The sequence below is a fragment of the Rhinoraja longicauda genome, chromosome 18 (genome assembly GCF_053455715.1).
Source record: "Rhinoraja longicauda isolate Sanriku21f chromosome 18, sRhiLon1.1, whole genome shotgun sequence".
Lineage (NCBI taxonomy): Eukaryota > Metazoa > Chordata > Chondrichthyes > Rajiformes > Arhynchobatidae > Rhinoraja > Rhinoraja longicauda.
The window spans coordinates 1,168,603-1,187,937 of NC_135970.1; the positions used below are offsets into that span (position 1 = coordinate 1,168,603).

Here is a 19,335-nt window from a genome sequence, read left to right on the forward strand (position 1 = left end):
ACCCGGAGATGAGTGAGTGACCACCCGGAGATGAGTGACCACCCGCTGAGGAGTGACCACCCGCTGAGGAGTGACCACCCGGAGATGAGTGACCACCCGGAGATAGGTGACCACCCGCTGAGGAGTGACCACCCGCAGATGAGTGACCACCCGCTGAGGAGTGACCACCCGGAGATGAGTGACCACCCGGAGATGGGTGACCACCCGGAGATGGGTGACCACCCGGAGATGGGTGACCACCCGGAGATGAGTGACCACCCGCTGAGGAGTGACCACCATGAAGGCGCAAAAAGCAATTGTGTTTTAGTTTTGTTTGTTAAATATATTTTAGCCCCAGAAAGATAAAGAGAAGAAAAAAAAAGTAGACAAAACAAAGATTTTATATAAGACAAGGGGCATGTTGTGATATTGCAGGGACTACTTTGTTGTATCACAAGGACTACTTTGTTTGCCTGTGTAGTAATGTCTATATAAGAGAATGAGGTGATTAGGTAGCCACTCTGGTTCCAGGTGGCCATGGAATAAACAGCCTGGATTTAAGCTCCAGCATTATAACCTTTTTAAACACATGTACTTGTGGTCCGTCCAGAGTCTCAACAAAGGTACAACAGATACCGGACCACGAAGTACAACAATAATCAGGATTAAAGATTAGACTAATTTGCCAAGTTGGCCTTGTGCCAGCTCTGCTATTCAATATGATCATGGCTCCTCATCCAGAATCAGTACCTCGTTTCTGCTTTTTCCTCATATCCCTTGATTTCGTTAGCCCTCAAAGCTATATCTAACTCTCTCTTTAATACATCCTGTGAATCGGCCTCCACTGCCTTCTGTGGCAGAGAATACCACAGATTCACAACTCTGGGTGAAAAAGTTTTTTCTCATCTCAGTCCTAGATGACCTACCCCTTATTCTTAAACTGTGACCCTCTGGTTCTGGACTCCCCCAACACCGGGAACATTTTTCCTGCATTTAGCCTTAATAATCTTATATGTTTCTATAAGAGCCCCCTCTCATCTAAATTCCAGTGAAGATAAGCCCAGTCAATCCATTCTTTCATCATATGTCAATTCTGCCATCCCGGAAATTAATCTGGTGAACCTATACTGCACTCCCTCAATAGCAATAATGGCCTTCCTCAAACTAGGAGACAAAAACTGCACACAATACTCCAGGTGCGGTCTCACCAGGGCCTTGTACAACTGCAGTAGGACCTCCTTGCTCTTATACTCAAATCTTCTCGCTATGAAGGCAAATATGCCATTAGCTTTCTTCACTGCCTGCTGTACCTGCATGCTTACTTTCAGTGACAAGGGCACCCAGGTCTCGTACAAGGACACCCAGGTCTCGCTGCATCTTTTCCTAATCTGACACCATTCAGATAATAATCTGCCTTCCTGTTCTTGCCGTCAAAGTGGATAACCTCATATTTATCCCCATTGTATTGCATCTGCCATGTATCTGCTCATTCACCCAACCTGTCCAAGTCACCCTGCAGCCTCATTACATCCTCCTCGCAGCTCACACTGCCACCCAGCTTTGTGTCATCCGCAAACTTGGAGATGTTACATGTAACTTAGCGCGTCAGGCAGTATCTCTGCAGAACATGGATCGATGAAGTTTCAGGTCAGGTCCCTTCTTTGAACTAAATTTCTTGTCTAAAATTCTTTAATTCCGATCCGAAACATCACCTGTCCATTTTCACCAGAGGTGCCTCTGACCCGCTGAGTTACTCCAGCATTGTGTGTCCATCTCTGGTATAAACCAGCATCTGCAGTTCCTTTTTATTACAGGCTGTGTGATGATCAGGAGTAGGTTTTGTGGCTGCCTTTCCCCTGTTGCTCTGTTGCACATCCTTGCTCTGCCCAGGGGACCCCCCCCCCCCCCTCTGTCTGCTCGTCTGCCCCCTTTTGCCTGAGCAAGTTAGAGAGAATTTGGAGCATTCCAAGTTTGGACTGTTGATTAAAGATTACTTCAAAATATCATTCTGATTAAAGTGAATTTGAGGCAGAAGTTGATTTGGGGCAGATATCATTGACTTTGGGCGGCACGGTGGCGCAGCGGTAGAGTTGCTGCCTTACGGTGCCTGAGACCCGGTTTTGATCCTGACTATGGGTGCTGTATGTATGGGGGTTGTACGTTTTCCCTGTGACGCGTGGGTTTTCTCTGGGTGCTCCAGTTTACTCCCACATTCAATACAATACAATATATCTTTATTGTCATTGCACAGGGGTACAACGAGATTCCAAAGATGTGCAGGTTTGTAGGTTAATTGGTTTGGGTAAGAGTTGTCTGTGTAGGCCAGTGCTCGTGTACAGGGTGATTGCTGGTCGGTGCGTTAGCCTGTTTCCACCCTGTAACTCTAAATTAAACTAAATGGAATGTTTAGGAAGAAACTGCAGATGCTGGTTTACATTTGTGGTAAATCTGTGGCATTCATTGCCACACACGGCTGTGGAGGCCGTCGATTGATATTTTTAGGGCAGAGATAGATAAATTCTTGATTAGTACGGGTGTCAGGGGTAATGGGAGAAGGCAGGAGAATGGGGTTAGGAAGGAGAGATAGATCTGTCATGACTGAATGGCGTAGTAGACTTGACAGGCCGAATGGCCTAATTCTGCTCTTATGAACTTATGAACATGGAAGATAGACACAAAATGCTGGAGTTACTCAGTGGGACAGGCAGCATCTCTGGAGAGGAGGGATGGGTGACGTTTCGGGTTGAGACCCTTGTTCAGGTCTGAAGAAGGGTCTCGGCTCAACGTCACCCTTCTCTCCAGTTAATGTTTAATGATTCACTGTGTACTTTCCCTCTGGGTAATTAAAAAACTTTTAACATTTTTGTCTGCACAGAAATAGTGGTAGCATCAGCTCCCACGGGCCAAGTGGGTGGAGAAGTTAAACTGTCCATTTCCTACAGGAACAGCACTCTATTCATCATGGTCATGCACATTCGAGACTTGGTAAGTGACAATGATGCTCGATGCTTTGACTGTCCAGCCCACTCCTGGATTTATGTACAACTGCCGAGTCAGTGTCCCGTAGATTTCACCAAATCGAGGTTGGAAATTGGCCTTTCCCAATGGTCAATGGTTTCTTTATCATCACATGGGCCAGGTACAGTGAAATACTTTGCAAACTGGTCGGCAAGACTATCCCCATGCATAAACACATTCCCCCTGGTCAGTACGGAGTGTACAGAATAGCCCACTGAGTCCATGTGCATGAGTCGCCATCTTGGCGCCATTTTACAGTCCAGGCTGCAGTTGGCCACAAAAGCCCATGACCGTCGTCCCTTTCCTTGCAAGGTCATCATCAGCCATTATTTCCCTGAGGGGAGGGTGACTGTTGCTGCCGACCTAGAGGGCGCGGAAGGTAAGACCCCACCCCCCCTTTGTCCAGTTGCTCTCTCACCCCTCTCTTGTCTGCACTTTCTACCAAAGATACTAGAGGAACAAGATAGACCACTCGACCCTAAAAACTGTAGTATGTCATGGCACCATTTTAGTAGGCAGAAACTTGCAGAAACATTTAAAAAGAAAAATAACGAAAATCTGTGAATTGATAGATGAGATATATTCTGCATTTTAATTGTATACTGTTACCCCAAAACACTGATTACACTGCGAGAGGCATAGCGAACGGCGGGTTTTGCCTACTAAAATGGCGGTGTACAGTTCAGTATACGCGATTTCAACGGAGTGGTCCATCTTGTTCCTCTAGTATCTTTGCTTTCTCCCAGTGACCCCCCCTCTATCAACTCCCACACTCTCACCACCGGGTGGCGCCGTAATGGCTGCCTCGCCAACAATCTGTCTTGTCCTTTTCTTTCTTTGTTGTTTTTTGGTCTGTTGGTAAATGTATGTTTTACTGTTCTTTAGCTTTGTATTATGTGGGGGGTTGGGGAAGCTTTTTTTAATCTCTTACCTCGACGGAGATGCGATTTTTTCCATATCGTATCTCTGTCCGCACTGCATCGTGGAGTTGGCGGTCATGCTGGGAATCAACCTCGGAGCTCCAACCACGGGAGCCTGCGGACTTTAACATTGTGGAGGTCTCGGTCCCTGGTTAGGGACCGACTTCGGGAGCTCCGGGCCGCAGGGGCTTCGATCACCCCGACTATGGGTGGTTCGACTGCCCCGACCGCGGGAAAATAAAGAGGGAAAACGATTAGACTTTATTGCCTTCCATCACACTGAGGAATGTGGGGAATCCACTGTGGTGGAAGTTTATGTTAACTTTTATGTAGTTGTGTGTCTTGTTGCTTTTTCTGGTATGACTGTATGGTAAACCGTGTTTCACTGTACCTTAAATGTACATGTGACAATAAAAGACCGTTGAACCTTTGAGCTGCCTGCCATTCCAACACACGTTTCTCTCTCACCTTATGTGCATCCTCCCCTTCTCACTACTTTCTTTATTTCTCTCCTCGACACCTTTATCTAACACAAGAATTCTTGGTTTTTCTCTGTTACTGCCTTTCGAAATAATGCAAAAAGGTTAAACCTTGGTAATCAGAACGGGGAGCAGTACAGGACAGAATAGGCCCTTCGTCCCACAATGTCCGTGCCGAACATGATGCTGTTACACTAATCTCCTCTGCCTGCACATAATCCACAGCCCTCCGTTCCCTGCATGTGCTTATCTAAAAGTCTCCTAAACACCACTGGAAATCTACCTCCAACACCTCTGGCAGTGCGTTCCTGTAACTCATCACCTCTATAAAAAGCCCTTGCCCTGCACATCTCCTTGAAACTCTGTCCCTCTTACCCCTAACCTATACCCTCTAGCCTTCAACATAAGGGCGGCACGGTGGCACGGTGGCACAGCGGTAGAATTGCTGCCTTACTACGAATGCAGCACCGGAGACTCAGGTTCGATCCTGACTACAAGCACTGTCTGTACGGAGTTTGTACGTTCTCCCTGTGACCTGCGTGGGTTTTCTCCGAGTTCTTCGGTTTTCTCCCACACACCAAAGACGTACAGGTTTGTAGGTTAATTGGCTTGGTAAATAGAAAAATTGTCCCTAGTGGGTAAATCGTGTTTATGTGCGGGGATTGCTGGTCGGCATGGACCCGGTGGGCCGAAAGGGCCAGTTTCCGCGCTGTATCTCTAAACTAAACTAAAATATCCACCCTGGGGGAAAAGGTTCTGAGTGTCTACCCTATCTATCCCTTTCATAATGGTCTCCCCTCAACCTCTGAACTTCCAGAGAAAACAGTCCAAGTTTGTCCAACAAGTCCAATTCAGGTTATCTTACCAGAAACACACGATGTGGTGTCCTAGTAGGCGTGTGATGTCAGTTTTTTTAACTGAATAAACACTTAGCATTGTTCTTGGGTTATTTGTTGTTCAAAACATTATTTCATATTTTGACTCTAGGTTACTGAGGACGGGGCAGACCCAAATCCTTACGTCAAAACTTATTTGATTCCTGATCCACACAAAGTAACCAAGCACAAAACAAAGGTGTCAAGGAAAACACAAAACCCGACCTACAATGAAATGGTGAGTATTGTCAGCATTTAGTCCATTAGAACATCTAGTGTTGGTTTGTGGCTTTAACTTGGAATCCCTTTGAGAAAGCTTATGTTTTGACCAAGCGGATGGATTCTGAAGAATAGTTTTGTTTCAGAGATACAGCGTGAAAACAGGCCCTTCAGCTGACCAACAATCACCCGTTCACACTAGATAGTTCTATCCTACACGCCAGGGACAATTTACATAAAGTCAATTAACCTGCAAACTGGCACTTGCATGGGCAGATGGTTGTGAGAACTTGCAGCAGGACCTTGATCGATTGGCCAGGTGGGTTGAGGAATAGTTGATGGAATTTAATACAGAGAAAGTATTACTGGAATTATCACATGGGCAGGACCTACACAGTGAATGGTAGGCCTCTGGGTAGCGTTGTAGAGCAGAGGGATCTAGGAGGGCAGGTGCATGGTTCCTTGAAGGTGGAGTCACAGGTAGATAGGGTGGTCAAAAAGGCATTTGGCACATTGGCCTTCATCAGTCAGTATTGAGTATAGAAGCTGGTAGGTCATGTTTGCAGTTGTATAAGACATTGGTGAGATCCCATTTTGAGTATTGTGTTCAGTTCTAGGCACCATGTTACAGGGAAAATGTTGTCAAGCTGGAAAGGATACAAAGAAGATTTACGAGGATGTTGCCAGGACTAGAGGGTGTGAGCGATAGGGAGAGGTTGAGTAGGCTGGGTCTCTATTTCTTGGAGCGCAGGAGGCTGAGGGGAGATCTTATAGAGGTGTATAAAATCATGAGAGGAGTAGATCGGGTAGATGCACAGAGTCTTTTGCCCAGAGTAGGTGAATCGAGGACCAGAGGACATAGGTTTAAGGTAAAGGGGAAAAGATTTAATAGGAATCTGAGGGGTAACTTTTTCACACAAAGGGTGGTGGGTGTATGGAACAAGCTGCCAGAGGAGGTGGTTGAGGCAGGGTCTATCCAAACATGTAAGAAACAGTTAGACAGGTACATGGATAGGACAAGTTTGGAGGGATATGGACCAAACGCAGGCAGGTGGGACTAGTGTAGCTGGGACATGTTGGACGATGTGGGCAAGTTGGGCCAAAGGGCCTATTTCCATGCTGTTTCTCTCTCTGACTAAACAGGAGCACCCAGAGAAAACCCACACGGTCACAGGGAGAACGTACAGACTGTACAGAGTGCCCGTAGTCAGGGTGGATGCTGGCTGTGAGGCAGGGACTCTACCGCTGTACCATGTGCTGCCCCTTTAAATAGCAGTAATAATAAATGCGGATGACATACAGAATCTCTGATGGATTTGTGCAAGGAGGAGGATTTCACTGAAGATAAGTGACTGGTACAAGACCTTACCCTTCCCTCATTGTGAAAAACGCTGTGCCCTGTAGAGGCACAGAAGCTGCCTGAAAGTAATGAGTACATCTTTACATTATCTTGTCTGCCGGAGGGGAAACCTTTGGCCTCTGCATTAGTTCTGGAGTAGTTGCTGTACCAAAAGTTAAGCTAGGGGTTTTTCCTTGCTTTATACTGGTAGTGAACCAGTTGGTAACTTCTGATCCCACAGTGGCGCAGCGGGTAGAGCTGCTGCCTCACAGCGCCGGAGACCCAGGTGCGATCCCGACCTCGGGTGCTGTCTGTGTGGTGTTTGCACGTTCTCCCTGTGACTGCATGGGGTTCCTCCGGGTGCTCTGGTTTCCTCCCACATCCTGCAGAAATGAGAGTTTGTAGGTGAATTATCCCTCTGTAAATTGTTCCTGGTGTGCAGGGAGTGGATGATAAAGTGGCATAACATAGAACCAGTGTGAACGTGTGATCCATGGTCACCATGGACTCGATGGGCCGAAGGGCCTGTTTTCACTTTGTATGTCGAAACTACCAACATTCCCTGTCGTATCTCCAAACTAAACTCAGTTGTGCCAATCCCTTTTCCTTATTTGTCAAATACCAGTTTGTGGTTCAAACAATTCTCTCCCAAGTAAATGATTTGTAAAAGATACAGCGTGGAAACCGTTCCTTCAGCCCACCGTGTTCCACTAACCCATTCACACAAGTTCTACATTAGCCCACTTTCAGGTCTATTCCTGACACATCAGGGGAAATTTATAGAGGCCAATTACCCTCAACCTGCCTACCTTTGAGATATGGGAGGGCACTAGAGGAATCCCTCACTTCCACAGGGGACATGCAAACAGACTGTCTGACCAAGCTTTACACAGGAATACTGAACTTGGGCATCGTTACAACTGTACTGGAATCACATCTTACATGGGCAGCACGGTGGCGCAGCGGTAGAGTTGCTGCCTCACAGCTCCACAGACCCGGGGTTGATCCTGACTACAGGTGGTGTGTGTGTGCGTGTGCGTGTGTGGCGTGTGTTGCATAGGTTACATAGGTTGCATAGGTTACATAGGTTGCATGTTCTCCCTGTGACCGTGTGGGATTTCTCAGGGTGCTCCGGTTTGCCCTCGAATCCCAAATACGCACAGATTTACATCTTAATTGGCTTCTGTAAATGGTCCCTGCCATATAGGATAGTGCTGGTGTTCGGGGTGATCACTGGCTGGTACGGACTCAGTGGGCCAAATGGCCTGTTTCCCACACTCTGTTTCTGGTCTAATCATGATGTCTAATTTGAAGAAAACACATGCACACATGGAGGTTTTTCAGCTGATGCTGAAGGGTCTTCATTGGGAAGGTTCACCCTCTCGTTGTGGTGCCACTGCTCTGAGCACAGTATGCAGAGTCGTGCTGAATGCCTGTTTTGTTTCTCTCTCACAGTTGGTGTACAGTGGATACAGTAAAGAATCGCTGAATCAGAAGGATTTGCAACTGAGTGTTTTAAGCGCAGAGTCCTTGCGTGAAAACGTTTACCTTGGTGGCATTACATTAAACCTGAAGAAGTTTGACTTGAGCGTGGAGACGGTGAATTGGTACAAATTGACTGCTGGGTGCAGTGGGTAGCAGACCACTGCCCTCTCCACCTCGCCCGGCAGCAGCTAGGGGGAAAGCAGGACCATTGGCAGAGAGAGGCTCCAGCAGACACCTGCAATTTACTTGAAAGACTTGACCCTGTGGACAGACAGCAATCCCAGCTGATGCACGTCACACTGGGCCAATCGCAGAGAAAACCAGTGCATGCACTTCATGTCACATTCAGTTTATATCTTTCCTTTCTGTTTTGGTTTCTCTGACTTGTGGATGGTGGGAAATTGAGTGTGCCAAACGAAATGACAGAAGCACTTCACTCTTGGCAACGTGAAACCATGTCTTTCTCCGCTCCAGAATCTTGACTAAATGTCAAGGTGCTAAATTCCCTGGCTGACTGAGAGATGCAATATGTTTCCCAGGGAACAGCGCGAGTAAGACCAGTCACGAGGAGATGAATTGCTGTGATTTCATGCTGCTGAGCTGCTGAAAACAAAAAGATGCATGTGTTCCTGAGCCTAGGTATATCTGTTTCATACACAGATGCTCTGTGAAAGAGTCCTGTCGTTGGCGGTAGTGTACTCTCCATGTTTGGAGTGGCTAATACCACTTGCTTTGTGGCCACTGCAGGTGGACAATAAAGTAAGCAATAGCGAACAGAATGGGTGCAAGAAAGGCTAGCACACGCAAGCACACGCAAGCACACGTGGTCTCTGACATGGTTATTGCTCAACAATTATGTGGAGGTTTAAGCTGCCGAGAAACTGAACAGTGCACGCCAAAGGACACGGGTGAAGTTCTGAATTAAACAGACTCCTTACTCTTTGCAGTTGGGTCCAATATTGTGAGCTGAGAGATTCTGTGCCCTTGCACTCACATGTATAAGTATTGCTAATAGCAAAATTCAACAGATATCAACTATGAGGTGAAGTTCTTGATATATTTTCCTCTCTTGCTTTAGTGTTATAGTACTAGACGTGTACAGAGAAGTAAATAGTAAAATTGAAAAGGCACATCAAATATGAATGCAAGTAGGTTTTGCCTGTGGTTAGATTTTTATTGTAAGAATTTTTGCTGCTGTAATTCTTACAAGGCACCACCGTTAGTAGCTATTTTATAAACCTTCCTTTATTACACACCATACTTGGCTGATGTTCTGAAAATCATTATGTCGCCAGAATAAAATCGCCCTGCGCGATAACAAGTCGCCGAGCGAAGCGGAATGAAAGTAGTACGTGTGAGAGACTTCGCTGAGAGCTGCCTGTGTCAAGTGAAGGGGCAACATCTGGGGCAGATGTGCTTTCACTTTGTGTTGCAGCCAGCAGAATGGGTAGCTGTACCTCCACACCACACCCCGCCTGCCCTGGCCCCCTGAGTACACGTACCAACCACTCAACTCCAGTCCTTGGCAGCCTTTTGTGCTGCTGTGTGCTTGCAAGATTTGGCCCCAAGACGGATGGGAACAGTTCAGTTCATCTCTTCTTGCAGCAAGGCTAACGTTGGTCATAAAACATTGGCCCTGGCCTGTAAACAACTCTGCAGAAGCCCACACTTGCTGCAAGCTTGCTTTTGCCCCCTGTAACCACGCAAACCTCTCGATGATAGATTTGCACAAAACTGACCAAGTAGTATTTTGTTTCTTTAAAGTGTCTTGCCGACTTTAGTGTTGACAGAATCAAGAGGGGAGAATGGTTCCATGCTTCAACTGTGTTAATCTTAGAGGTTTACAGCTGCTTTTGGTGATTTCCCCCACTCCTCCCCAAACATTGATTGCCTTAGTTTGCACCAAGGAAATGTCGTGTGTCTGTCGCCAATTTATTAAATGTTGTTTCTAACCAACTAAATTCCGATCAACAGCATAGCACATTTTAGTTTCAAATGTGTTCACATCACCTTGAGTTTTCAAGTTAGATTTTTTAATGATTGCATATATTCCACAAAAAACACTACTTTCAACTTCAAGACAGCAGAGGTGAAAAATGCATGTTTATATTAATCTGAGTTGTGATTCTGACAGAAACATTGGTCCTGACCGGGTGAGAAAAAGATGCAGCATTTCATGTTGCACCTGATGTTTTTTAAAAAAGAAAATAGTTTGTGTGCTTTGCTCAACGTTTCCAGTTGAGTGCCTCACAAGATTACTTATTAAACATAATTTTTGTATGGCCAAAATGAAATGTAGTTGCTCTAGTCTATTTCAATGTAAATAACTTGTCCTGAACATTTAAAAATTCTCAATCTTCACCCTTACGGAAGGTGAGTAAATAACCATTAAGTTTAATAGACAACTGTTTATAATTTCCCAGCTGACGATAGTTTCAAATGAGTGGCTTCAACTGAACTGCCTTCAGTACCAGCAAGGTGAAACTATAACTATTCTCACTACATTATGTTGAATTTAGGATTCTTTGAGTAAAGCTAAATTGAAGCAATAAATGGTAATAAACTGCCTCTCTATGCATTCCTTATGCCGCCGTGGAGAAGTTCCGATGAACCTTTGCAAAGACGTTGTTAAATGGGAGGCGATGAGATGTTGCATGTGACTTGTGTTGGGGACAGGAAGCCTGGCATTTAATCTTGCCGCCACTTGATGCTTATGCTGTATTAACTGTAACTAGAGACGAAACACAGCATGGTGGTGAGCAAAGATGTTGCCTTGACTGATCTACTCAGCCATGAGATCGAAGAACCAAATGTATGTCCTGATCATGTCTTTCTCTTTGACTGAGTGAAGATGTACAGTATTTCTATCCAAATCCTGTCCACATCCTAATGGACTAAATGTGACTCCAACTGTTAAATATACTTATTTTTAATAAAGTCAATTTCAAGATTCGCATTGTTTTGTGTTTTCTATCTTGGACTGCTCATGTCCTGTCGACATTGGATAGATACCCAAGAAAGTGGTTCCATTCTCTGATCAAGCTTGTCTAGAGTGTTTAATTGTCATATGTACTATCAACAGAACAATTGAAATCTTACTTTGTTTAGTGTATTGTCATGTGTACCAAGGCACAGTGAAAGGCTTTTGTTGCGTGTTATCCAGTCAGTGGACAACTCTACACGGTCACAATCAAGTCATCCACAGTGTGCAGATACAGGACAAAAGGAATAATGTTTAGTGCAAGGTAAGGACCGATTAAAGAGAGTCCGAGGGTCGCCAATGAGGCAGCTGGTAGCTCAGGATCGCTCTCTAGTTGGGGAGAGGATGGTTCAGTTGCCTGATGACAGCTGGGAAGAATCTGGAGGTGTGCGTTTTCACACTTGCCTGATGGGAGAGGGGTGAAGAGGGAGTGTCTGGGGTGAGACTGGTCCTTGATGATGCTGCTGGCCTTGCTGAGGCAGCGTGAAGTGTAAATGGAGTCAATGGAAGGGAGGTTGGTTTGTGTGATGGCCTGGGCTGCGTCCACAATTTCTTGTGGTACTTGCTTTACAGGCTGTAAACATAATACGCATACATAATAAATAACACTCAAAAAGATTTAATAAATTAACCACAATGCCAGTGCAAACAAACCCATAGAGCAAATTAAGACAGTCCATAGAGGTTGATAGATGAGGTTAGTGTTGTGCAGTGTTCAAGAGCCTGATGGTGTTGGCAAGAAGCTGTTCTTGAAGCTGAACATCACAGAGATGGATGCAGGTACTCTCAACGTTTTGCTTGGTTTGGTTTATTATCATCACATATGCGGAGATCGAGTGAAAAGCTTTTGTCCAATAATATTACACATGAATACAATGATGCCAAACACAAGCACAACTGGTGGAAGGAAGAGAAAAGATGCCAGAGTGAAGTATATGGTTTCTCAGCATTGTAGCATATCCCATCCCGAGAAAAAGTCCAATATCAACAATGAGGTGGGTTGGAGAATTGGGACAGTACCCTAGTTTAGTTTAGTTTAGAGATACAGCGCGGAAACAGGCCCTTTTGGCCGACCAGCGATCCCCGCACATTCACACTATCCTACACCCACTAGGGACAATTTTTGCATTTACCAAGCCAATTAACCTACATACCTGTACGTCTTTGGAGTGTGGGAGGAAACTGAAGATCTCGAAGAAAACCCACGCAGGTCACGGGGAGAACGTACAAACTCCGTACAGACAGCACCCGTAGTAGAGATGGAACCCGGGTCTCCGGCGCTGCATTCGCTGTAAGGCAGCAACTCTACCGCTGCACCACTGTGACTGCCCTAGCTTATGGAAGGACCATTCAGAAGCATGATAAGAGAGGAAGAGGCTGTTCCTCAGTCTGGTGGTGTCCGCTTTTAAGTAGGAACTGAATGACCATTTGCATCAGTGGGATTTAACAGATAACGAACCAGGTGCTAGTGAACGGGATTAGTGTGTGCAGGGATATGATGGGCTGAAGGGATTGTGGCTGTGTTAAATGACCCTACGACAGTATTTAGATGAGAATGAGCAAGGTCTAAAATTGGGAGGGGTAAGTCAAAAGGAAGACGCAAAAGACTGCAGATGCTGCAATCTTGAACATAGAAAATAGGTACCAGGACCAGGCCATTCGAACAAAACACAAGTGATGGAGGAACTCTGGTCGGGCAGCATCTATGAAGGCATTGGACACATTACATTTTGGGTCAGGAACAGAAAGAAGTAGAAAGGTGCTGACCCGAAACATTGCCGTTCATTCCCTTACATGACCCGCTAAGTCGCCAGCACTCCGAGTTAATCCCTGGGATGGCCGGACTGTCATATGAAGAAAGATTGGAAAGACTGGGCTTGTATTCACTGGAATTTAGAAGGATGAGAGCGGATCTTATAGAAATGTATAAAATTACAAAAAGGACTAGACAAGCTAGATGCAGGAAAAATGTTCCCAATGTTGGGGGAGTCCAGAACCAGGGGCCACAGTCGAAGAATAAAGGGGAGGCCATTTAAAACTGAGATGAGAAAAACACTTTTTCACCCAGAGTTGTGAATTTGTGGAATTCTCTGCCACGGAAGGCAGTGGAGGCCACGTCACTGGATGGATTTAAAAGAGAGTTCGATAGAGCTCTAGTGTAGATCAGTCATTATTTTCCTGATCCAGGCCGGGTCTTCAGACTGACATCCTATGGAATGTGTCTGGTGCATGCGTGATCGTAGCTTTATTGATAAGATATTAGAACAATTGAGAGCGTGGGGCTCTATCTCTGCAGTCTCCAATGTTTATGGCTAATAAAGAACTTCATATGAAGTTAAACGACTCGTCGTCATTATAACTTCTTACACTAGGAGCAGGCGGAATCAAGGGATATAGGGAGAAGGCAGGCACAGGTTACTGATTGTGGATGATCAGCCATGATCACAATGAATGGCGGTGCTGGCTCGAAGGGCCAAATGGCCTCCTCCTGCACCTATTTTCTATGTTTCTATGCAAGTCAAAGGAAAACTGAAACAAGCTTATTCTGCTTTCCAGCAATGCCTACATCCTGTAACTGAATAACAAGGCAGAATGTTTGCAGGAGCCAAAAATAACCTTGAACTTTGCTGATATTCTTGCCACTTGGTTTTCTCATGCTCCCTCCCCCCTCCCTCTGTAGTATTTAATTTAACCCAATTACCGGCACCCCGGCTCACAATGTCCCCACCTGCCGTCATTACCACTCAGGTGATCCTTCCTGCACTCTCCCCACCCTCTCAGCTTTCTCCCTTCCCCACTCCAATCAATCTGAATCGAGGTCCCCCATAGGGGGATTGCACGTAAGGTCAAAGTGCCTGACGCACAGAGTCGCTCAAGCCACCTGGAATACATGGCAGCTTCCAGCATACATTAGTAACACATGCAACAGGTACCTTGAAAAAAAACGCCAATATGGCCAATTTTTGTGCTGTAAAAAATGAGGAAGAAGCTGCAGGATCTGGCGGAGGAAGAGGAACCGGGAGAAGGGCTGCCAAGGCCATGGACGCAAGAAGCAGCTGGGAAGACGTCTGGCCAGCCGGTGGGAGAAGGGGAAATGCAGCCGGGAAGGGAGAGGCAGGAGAGCAAGGCCAAGAAGCAGAGGGCTGCCAGCGGGAGAAGAGGAGGAGGAGTAAAGGGCGGGGTAGAGCGAGCTGGGAGAGGAGAGGCAGGAAGAACCCAAGCCGAGGGGCCTGGAGGGTCTGCAGGGGCAGAAGCAGCGAGTGCTGGAGGTCGACGACCCGCCTGAGGATGAAGGGCACAGGGAGGAAGGACGGGACGGCCTTGGAGGAGGAGGTGGTGGAAGACGAGGAGGAGCGGAGTGTCGAGCCCGTGGAAGAGGAGCCGGGGAGGGGCCGATCGGCAGCGGAGGCCGAGCAGCAGCGAGAGTTTGGCTGGGCGCTGGAAGTCGAGGCGGAGGACCAGGCCATGGCTCTGCTCGGCGGCTCCAGCCTCAAGGTGTTGAACCAGTGCCAAGTGGACACTGAGCTCGGCTGACGGAGATGGCGAACGGGGAGAAGGAGCTGGAGGGCCAGCAGGAGCGGCGAGGGGCTGAAGAACCACAGGAGGCGTGGTGCAGAGCAGGGAGGAGCGAGGAACGCAGGAACGGGGAGAGGTGGCGGGACACTCGGAGCGCCGGGATGGAGCCGGAGATGCGCTGATGGGAGAAGACGGGGGAAGCCGAGCTGCAGCAAAGTGCAGCCCCAACATTCAACTGCAACACCCTCTCATCAGGACTGGCGAATTGGTCCACAACAGAAGTCATTCCAAACATAAAATAGAAGAAAAAGACTAATCACAGAGCTGCACTGTGTGATTGCCTGCAGTACACAGCGTGTCCCCCAGTAGGTGTTGCGTGGGGTGGTGACCTCGCCTGCCATGCAACCCCCCTATTCCTTCTCTCCAGAGATGCTGCCTGACCTGCTGAGTTTGCTTAGCTTACCTTATTTTTGTCACGTTCCAAGGTACAGTGCAAATGCTATACAATCCTACCATCTGCAGTCCAAGCATAAACGGCAACGGGTACAAAAGAGATAAATATATAGCATTGAAGTTCGATTACATTTAGTTCAAAGGTCTTCAAGTCAAAGTCAAAGTCAACTTTATTGTCAATTTTCAGTTAGTTTACACAGACAGAAAATCGAAATACCGTTTCACACAATCCCGAGGAATAAAGTGCATAAAATTAAGTTAAAATTAAAATTAAAAAGGCACAGCAAACAACAATCAATATAAAATATAAAATATAGTCACTTCAATGACTTCAGATGAAGATGAATATATTACAATACAGTAGTGCAAAGCCTGTCCATAGCAGCGTTAAAAAAAAGTGTCTGGTGCTGGATGTGCGTGTGTGTGGGGTGTTAAAGTCCAGATCCAATGGGGGCAGGGGAGAGAGGAGGAAGGGAGGGGAGAGAGTTCAGCATCCTGACAGCCTGGTGGAAAAAACTGTTTTTAGTCGGGTGGTGCTCGACCTCAGGCTGCGAAACCTTCTCCCTGAAGGCAGGAGGGTGAAGAGGCTGTTGGAGGGGTGGGACGGGTCACCCACAATGCTCAATGCTTTGCGGGTGAGGCGGGTGGTGTAAAGGACCAGGAGTGTTGGGAGTGAGGCGCCAGTGATCCTCTCAGCAGTGTTCACTATGCGCTGCAGGGTCTTACGGCTGGAGGCTGTGCAGCTTCCGAACCACACAGTGATGCAGCTGCTGAGGATGCTCTCGATGGCGCCTCGGTAAAAAGTGTACATGATGGGTGTGGGGGCTCCCGCTCTCTTCAGTTTGCGGAGGAAGTAGAGGCGCTGCTGGGCTTTCTTGGCGATGGACGTGGTGTTGTTGCTCCAGGAGAGATCCTCGGTGATGTTCACCCCCAGGAATTTGGTGCTGCTCACCTGCTCCACAGCAGCACCATTGATGGTCAGTGGGTGGGGGTGTTGGGTGTGCGTTCTCCTGAAGTCGACAACAATCTCCTTTGTTTTCTCCACATTCAGGAAGAGATTGTTGTCTGTGCACCACGCGGCCAGCTGGTTCACCTCCTTCCTGTAGTGGGTCTCGTCGTTGTTGCTGATGAGACCCACCACTGTTGTGTCATCCGCAAACTTGACGAAGTGGTTGGAGCTGTAGGTGGGTGTGCAGTCGTGGGTCAGCAAGGTGAAGAGCAGGGGGCTTAGCACACATCCTTGTGGGGCACCCGTACTCAGCGTGATGGTGTCCGATGTGTTGCTGCCGACCCGTACAGACTGGGGTCTGGCAGTGAGGAAGTCCAGCAGCCAGTTGCAGAGAAGGGGGCTGAGGCCCAGATTTGTTAGTTTACAAACCAGCTGCTGGGGGATGATGGTGTTGAATGCTGAGCTAAAGTCTATGAACAGCATCCTAACATATGAGTTTTTAGTGTCCAAGTGGGTGAGGGCTGGGTGTAGAGCAGAGGAGATGGCATCCTCAGTGGACCGCTTAGCTCGATATGCAAACTGAAACGGGTCCAGGGAGGGGGGGAGGTTGGATCTGATCTGCTTCATGACCAGCCTCTCGAAGCACTTCATGATGGTTGAAGTCAGCGCTACAGGGCGGTAGTCGTTGAAGCAGGATGGAGAAGACTTCTTGGGCACAGGTATGATGGTGGTTTCTTTGAAGCACGAGGGAACAACAGCCTGGCTCAGGGAGATGTTGAAGATGTCTGTGAGGACATCTGTGAGCTCAGCTGCGCAGTCTTTTAGCATGACCAGGAATGTTGTCGGGTCCAGAAGCTTTCCAGGTGTTAATCCTTAACAGTGTGCTCCTCACACTGCCTGGAGACAGACAAATAGTCTGTTCGTTGGGGGGGGGGAGTTGTTTTCTGCGCAGGTGTGTTGCTCTGTGCTTCAAAGCGTGCGAAAAAGCCGTTGAGGTCGTTCAGGAGAGAAGTGTCACTGTCACAGGTCTGTGGTAAGAGTTTGTCGTCCGTGATAGTCCTAATACCCTTCCACAGGCTCCGTGTGTCTCTGCTGTCACTGAAGTGGGCTGTGACACGCCGGGTGTAGTGTTGTTTGGCTTTCCTGATGCCACTGGAAAGGTTGGCCCTGGCTGCTCTGAGACCAGCTGGATTACCCTCTCTGAAGGCAACATTGCGGACCCTCAGCAGCCCATGGACCTCCCCGGTCAGCCATGGCTTCTGGTTAGCCCGGATGGTGATGGCTCTGGTGTGGGTCACATCATCAATGCATTTGGTGATGTAGCCTGTAACTGTCTCTGTGTATTCCTGAATGTTGGTTGTGTTGTTGTATGTTGCTGCCTGCTTGAACATGTCCCAGTCTGTAGTCTCAAAGCAGTTTTGGAGTGCAACGAGGTAGATGGGAGGTCTGGAACACAATCTAGCTAATGAGTCTAAAGAAGGTGTAACACCTGTCCCTTTACCTCCCCCCTCGACTCCATCCAAGGACCCAAACAGTCTTTCCAGGTTCACCTGCACCTCCTCCATTCAACGTCACGTGTGACTGCGCCTAACGGCTGCGCCTAACGGCTGCGACTTGCTGGCAGTCTGTTTGTCTTTTTTCCTTTTTTTTTTGTTTGTGTGTCGGTGTTGGGATGGTTTTTGTTTCTGTTTTTGGCTGTGTATGTGTGGGGAGGGGCTGGAGGTGGTGGGGTGGGGGAAACCTTTCTTTTATTAGGTCTCTTCCCCGGGGCGCAGCTCGGCCGCGGGGCCTTCCATCGCCCGGCGCGGCTCGGCTGCTGGACTTAACCGCCGGCGTGGCTCGGCTGCGGGGCCTAACAATGCCCAGCGCGGCTCGGCCGAGGGGCCTTCCATCGCCCGGTACGGCCGCGGGACGTTTCAGCGCTCGGTGCGGCTCAGCCGCGGGGCCTTCCATCGCCCGGTGCGGCTCGGCCGCGGAACAGTTCAGCGCCCGGTGCAGCGCGGCCGTGGGGCCTTCCATCGCCCGGCGCGGCTCGGCCGCTAGACTTAACATCGCCGGCGCGGCTCGGACCGCGGGCGCAGCTCGCCCGCGGGGCCTTCCATCTCCTTGCGGGGGCTGTGCGTGTCGGTCGGTAGGGGTCGAGCTGCCTGTCCGTGGGCGTGGGGGGAAGAGAGTGGAAGTTTTGTTGCCTTCCATCACAGTGAGGGGGTGTTTGGAGTCACTGTGATGGATGTTTGTGTTGGGGTCGTGTGTCCTGTGTTCTTTTCTTTTTTGTTGTGTTCTGTGACTGCTGTAATTTCGTTCGGTATTTGTACCGATTGACAATAAAGTTCTGTTATCTGTTATCTATTGTATCCGCTGTTCCAGATGTCAACTTCTCTACATCAGCGAGACCAAACGCAGGCTCAGCGATCGTTTCGCTCAACACCTTCACTCAGTCCGCCTTAACCAACCTGATCTCTTGGTGGCTCAGCACTTCAACTCCCACTCCCACTCTGATCTTTCTGTCATGGACCTTCTCCATTGTCATAGTGAGGCCCAGCGCAAATTGGAGGAACAGCATCTCATATTTTCCTTGGGCAGTTTACACCCCAGCGGTATGAACATTGACTTCTCTAACTTTAGATAGTTCCTCTGGCCCTCTCTCCCCCTCCCCTTCCCAGTTCTCCCACTGTCTTCCTGTCTCCAACTACATCCTATCTTTGTCCCGGCCCCTCCCCTGACTTCAGTCTGAAGAAGGGTCTCGACCCGAAACATCACCCATTCCTCTCTCCAGAGATGCTGCCTGACCCGCTGAGTTACTCCAGCATTTTGTGTCTATCTCGAATGAGGACTGTTCAGTTACCTGATAACAGCTGGGAATAAACTGTCCCTGTATCTGGAGGTGTGCCGTTTCAAACTTGAGTATCTCCCGCCCGATGGGAGAGGGGAGAAGAGTGAGTGACACGACATTGTTTTGTTCCAGGTTTCTAGAGTCTCTACAAAATGCAACTGCACTCTCTTGTGGGCATAGAGTGAAGCTACTCAGATAGTCCACAGGAGTTGGAAACCCAAAATGTCACCTATATTTGGCAAAAGATGCTGCGTGACCCGCCCGCCGCGTTAATCCAACATTTTGTGAGT

At 48.0% G+C, this 19,335-nt stretch overlaps 1 protein-coding gene across 3 annotated transcripts in view; it reads left to right on the forward strand.

Annotated features, from left to right (window-relative positions):
• pik3c2a (phosphatidylinositol-4-phosphate 3-kinase, catalytic subunit type 2 alpha) overlaps positions 1–11,262 on the forward strand; it is a 141,429-nt gene extending 130,167 nt beyond the window's left edge. For all 3 annotated transcript variants that reach the window (XM_078414953.1, XM_078414954.1, XM_078414955.1), the window contains exons 32-34: positions 2,855–2,964; positions 5,384–5,509; positions 8,285–11,262. In XM_078414953.1, coding sequence (XP_078271079.1) covers positions 2,855–2,964; positions 5,384–5,509; positions 8,285–8,467 — 419 coding nt within the window. In that variant the 3' untranslated portion in view covers positions 8,468–11,262. The remainder of the gene's footprint in view (positions 1–2,854; positions 2,965–5,383; positions 5,510–8,284) is intronic.
• Positions 11,263–19,335: the final 8,073 nt, after the last annotated feature.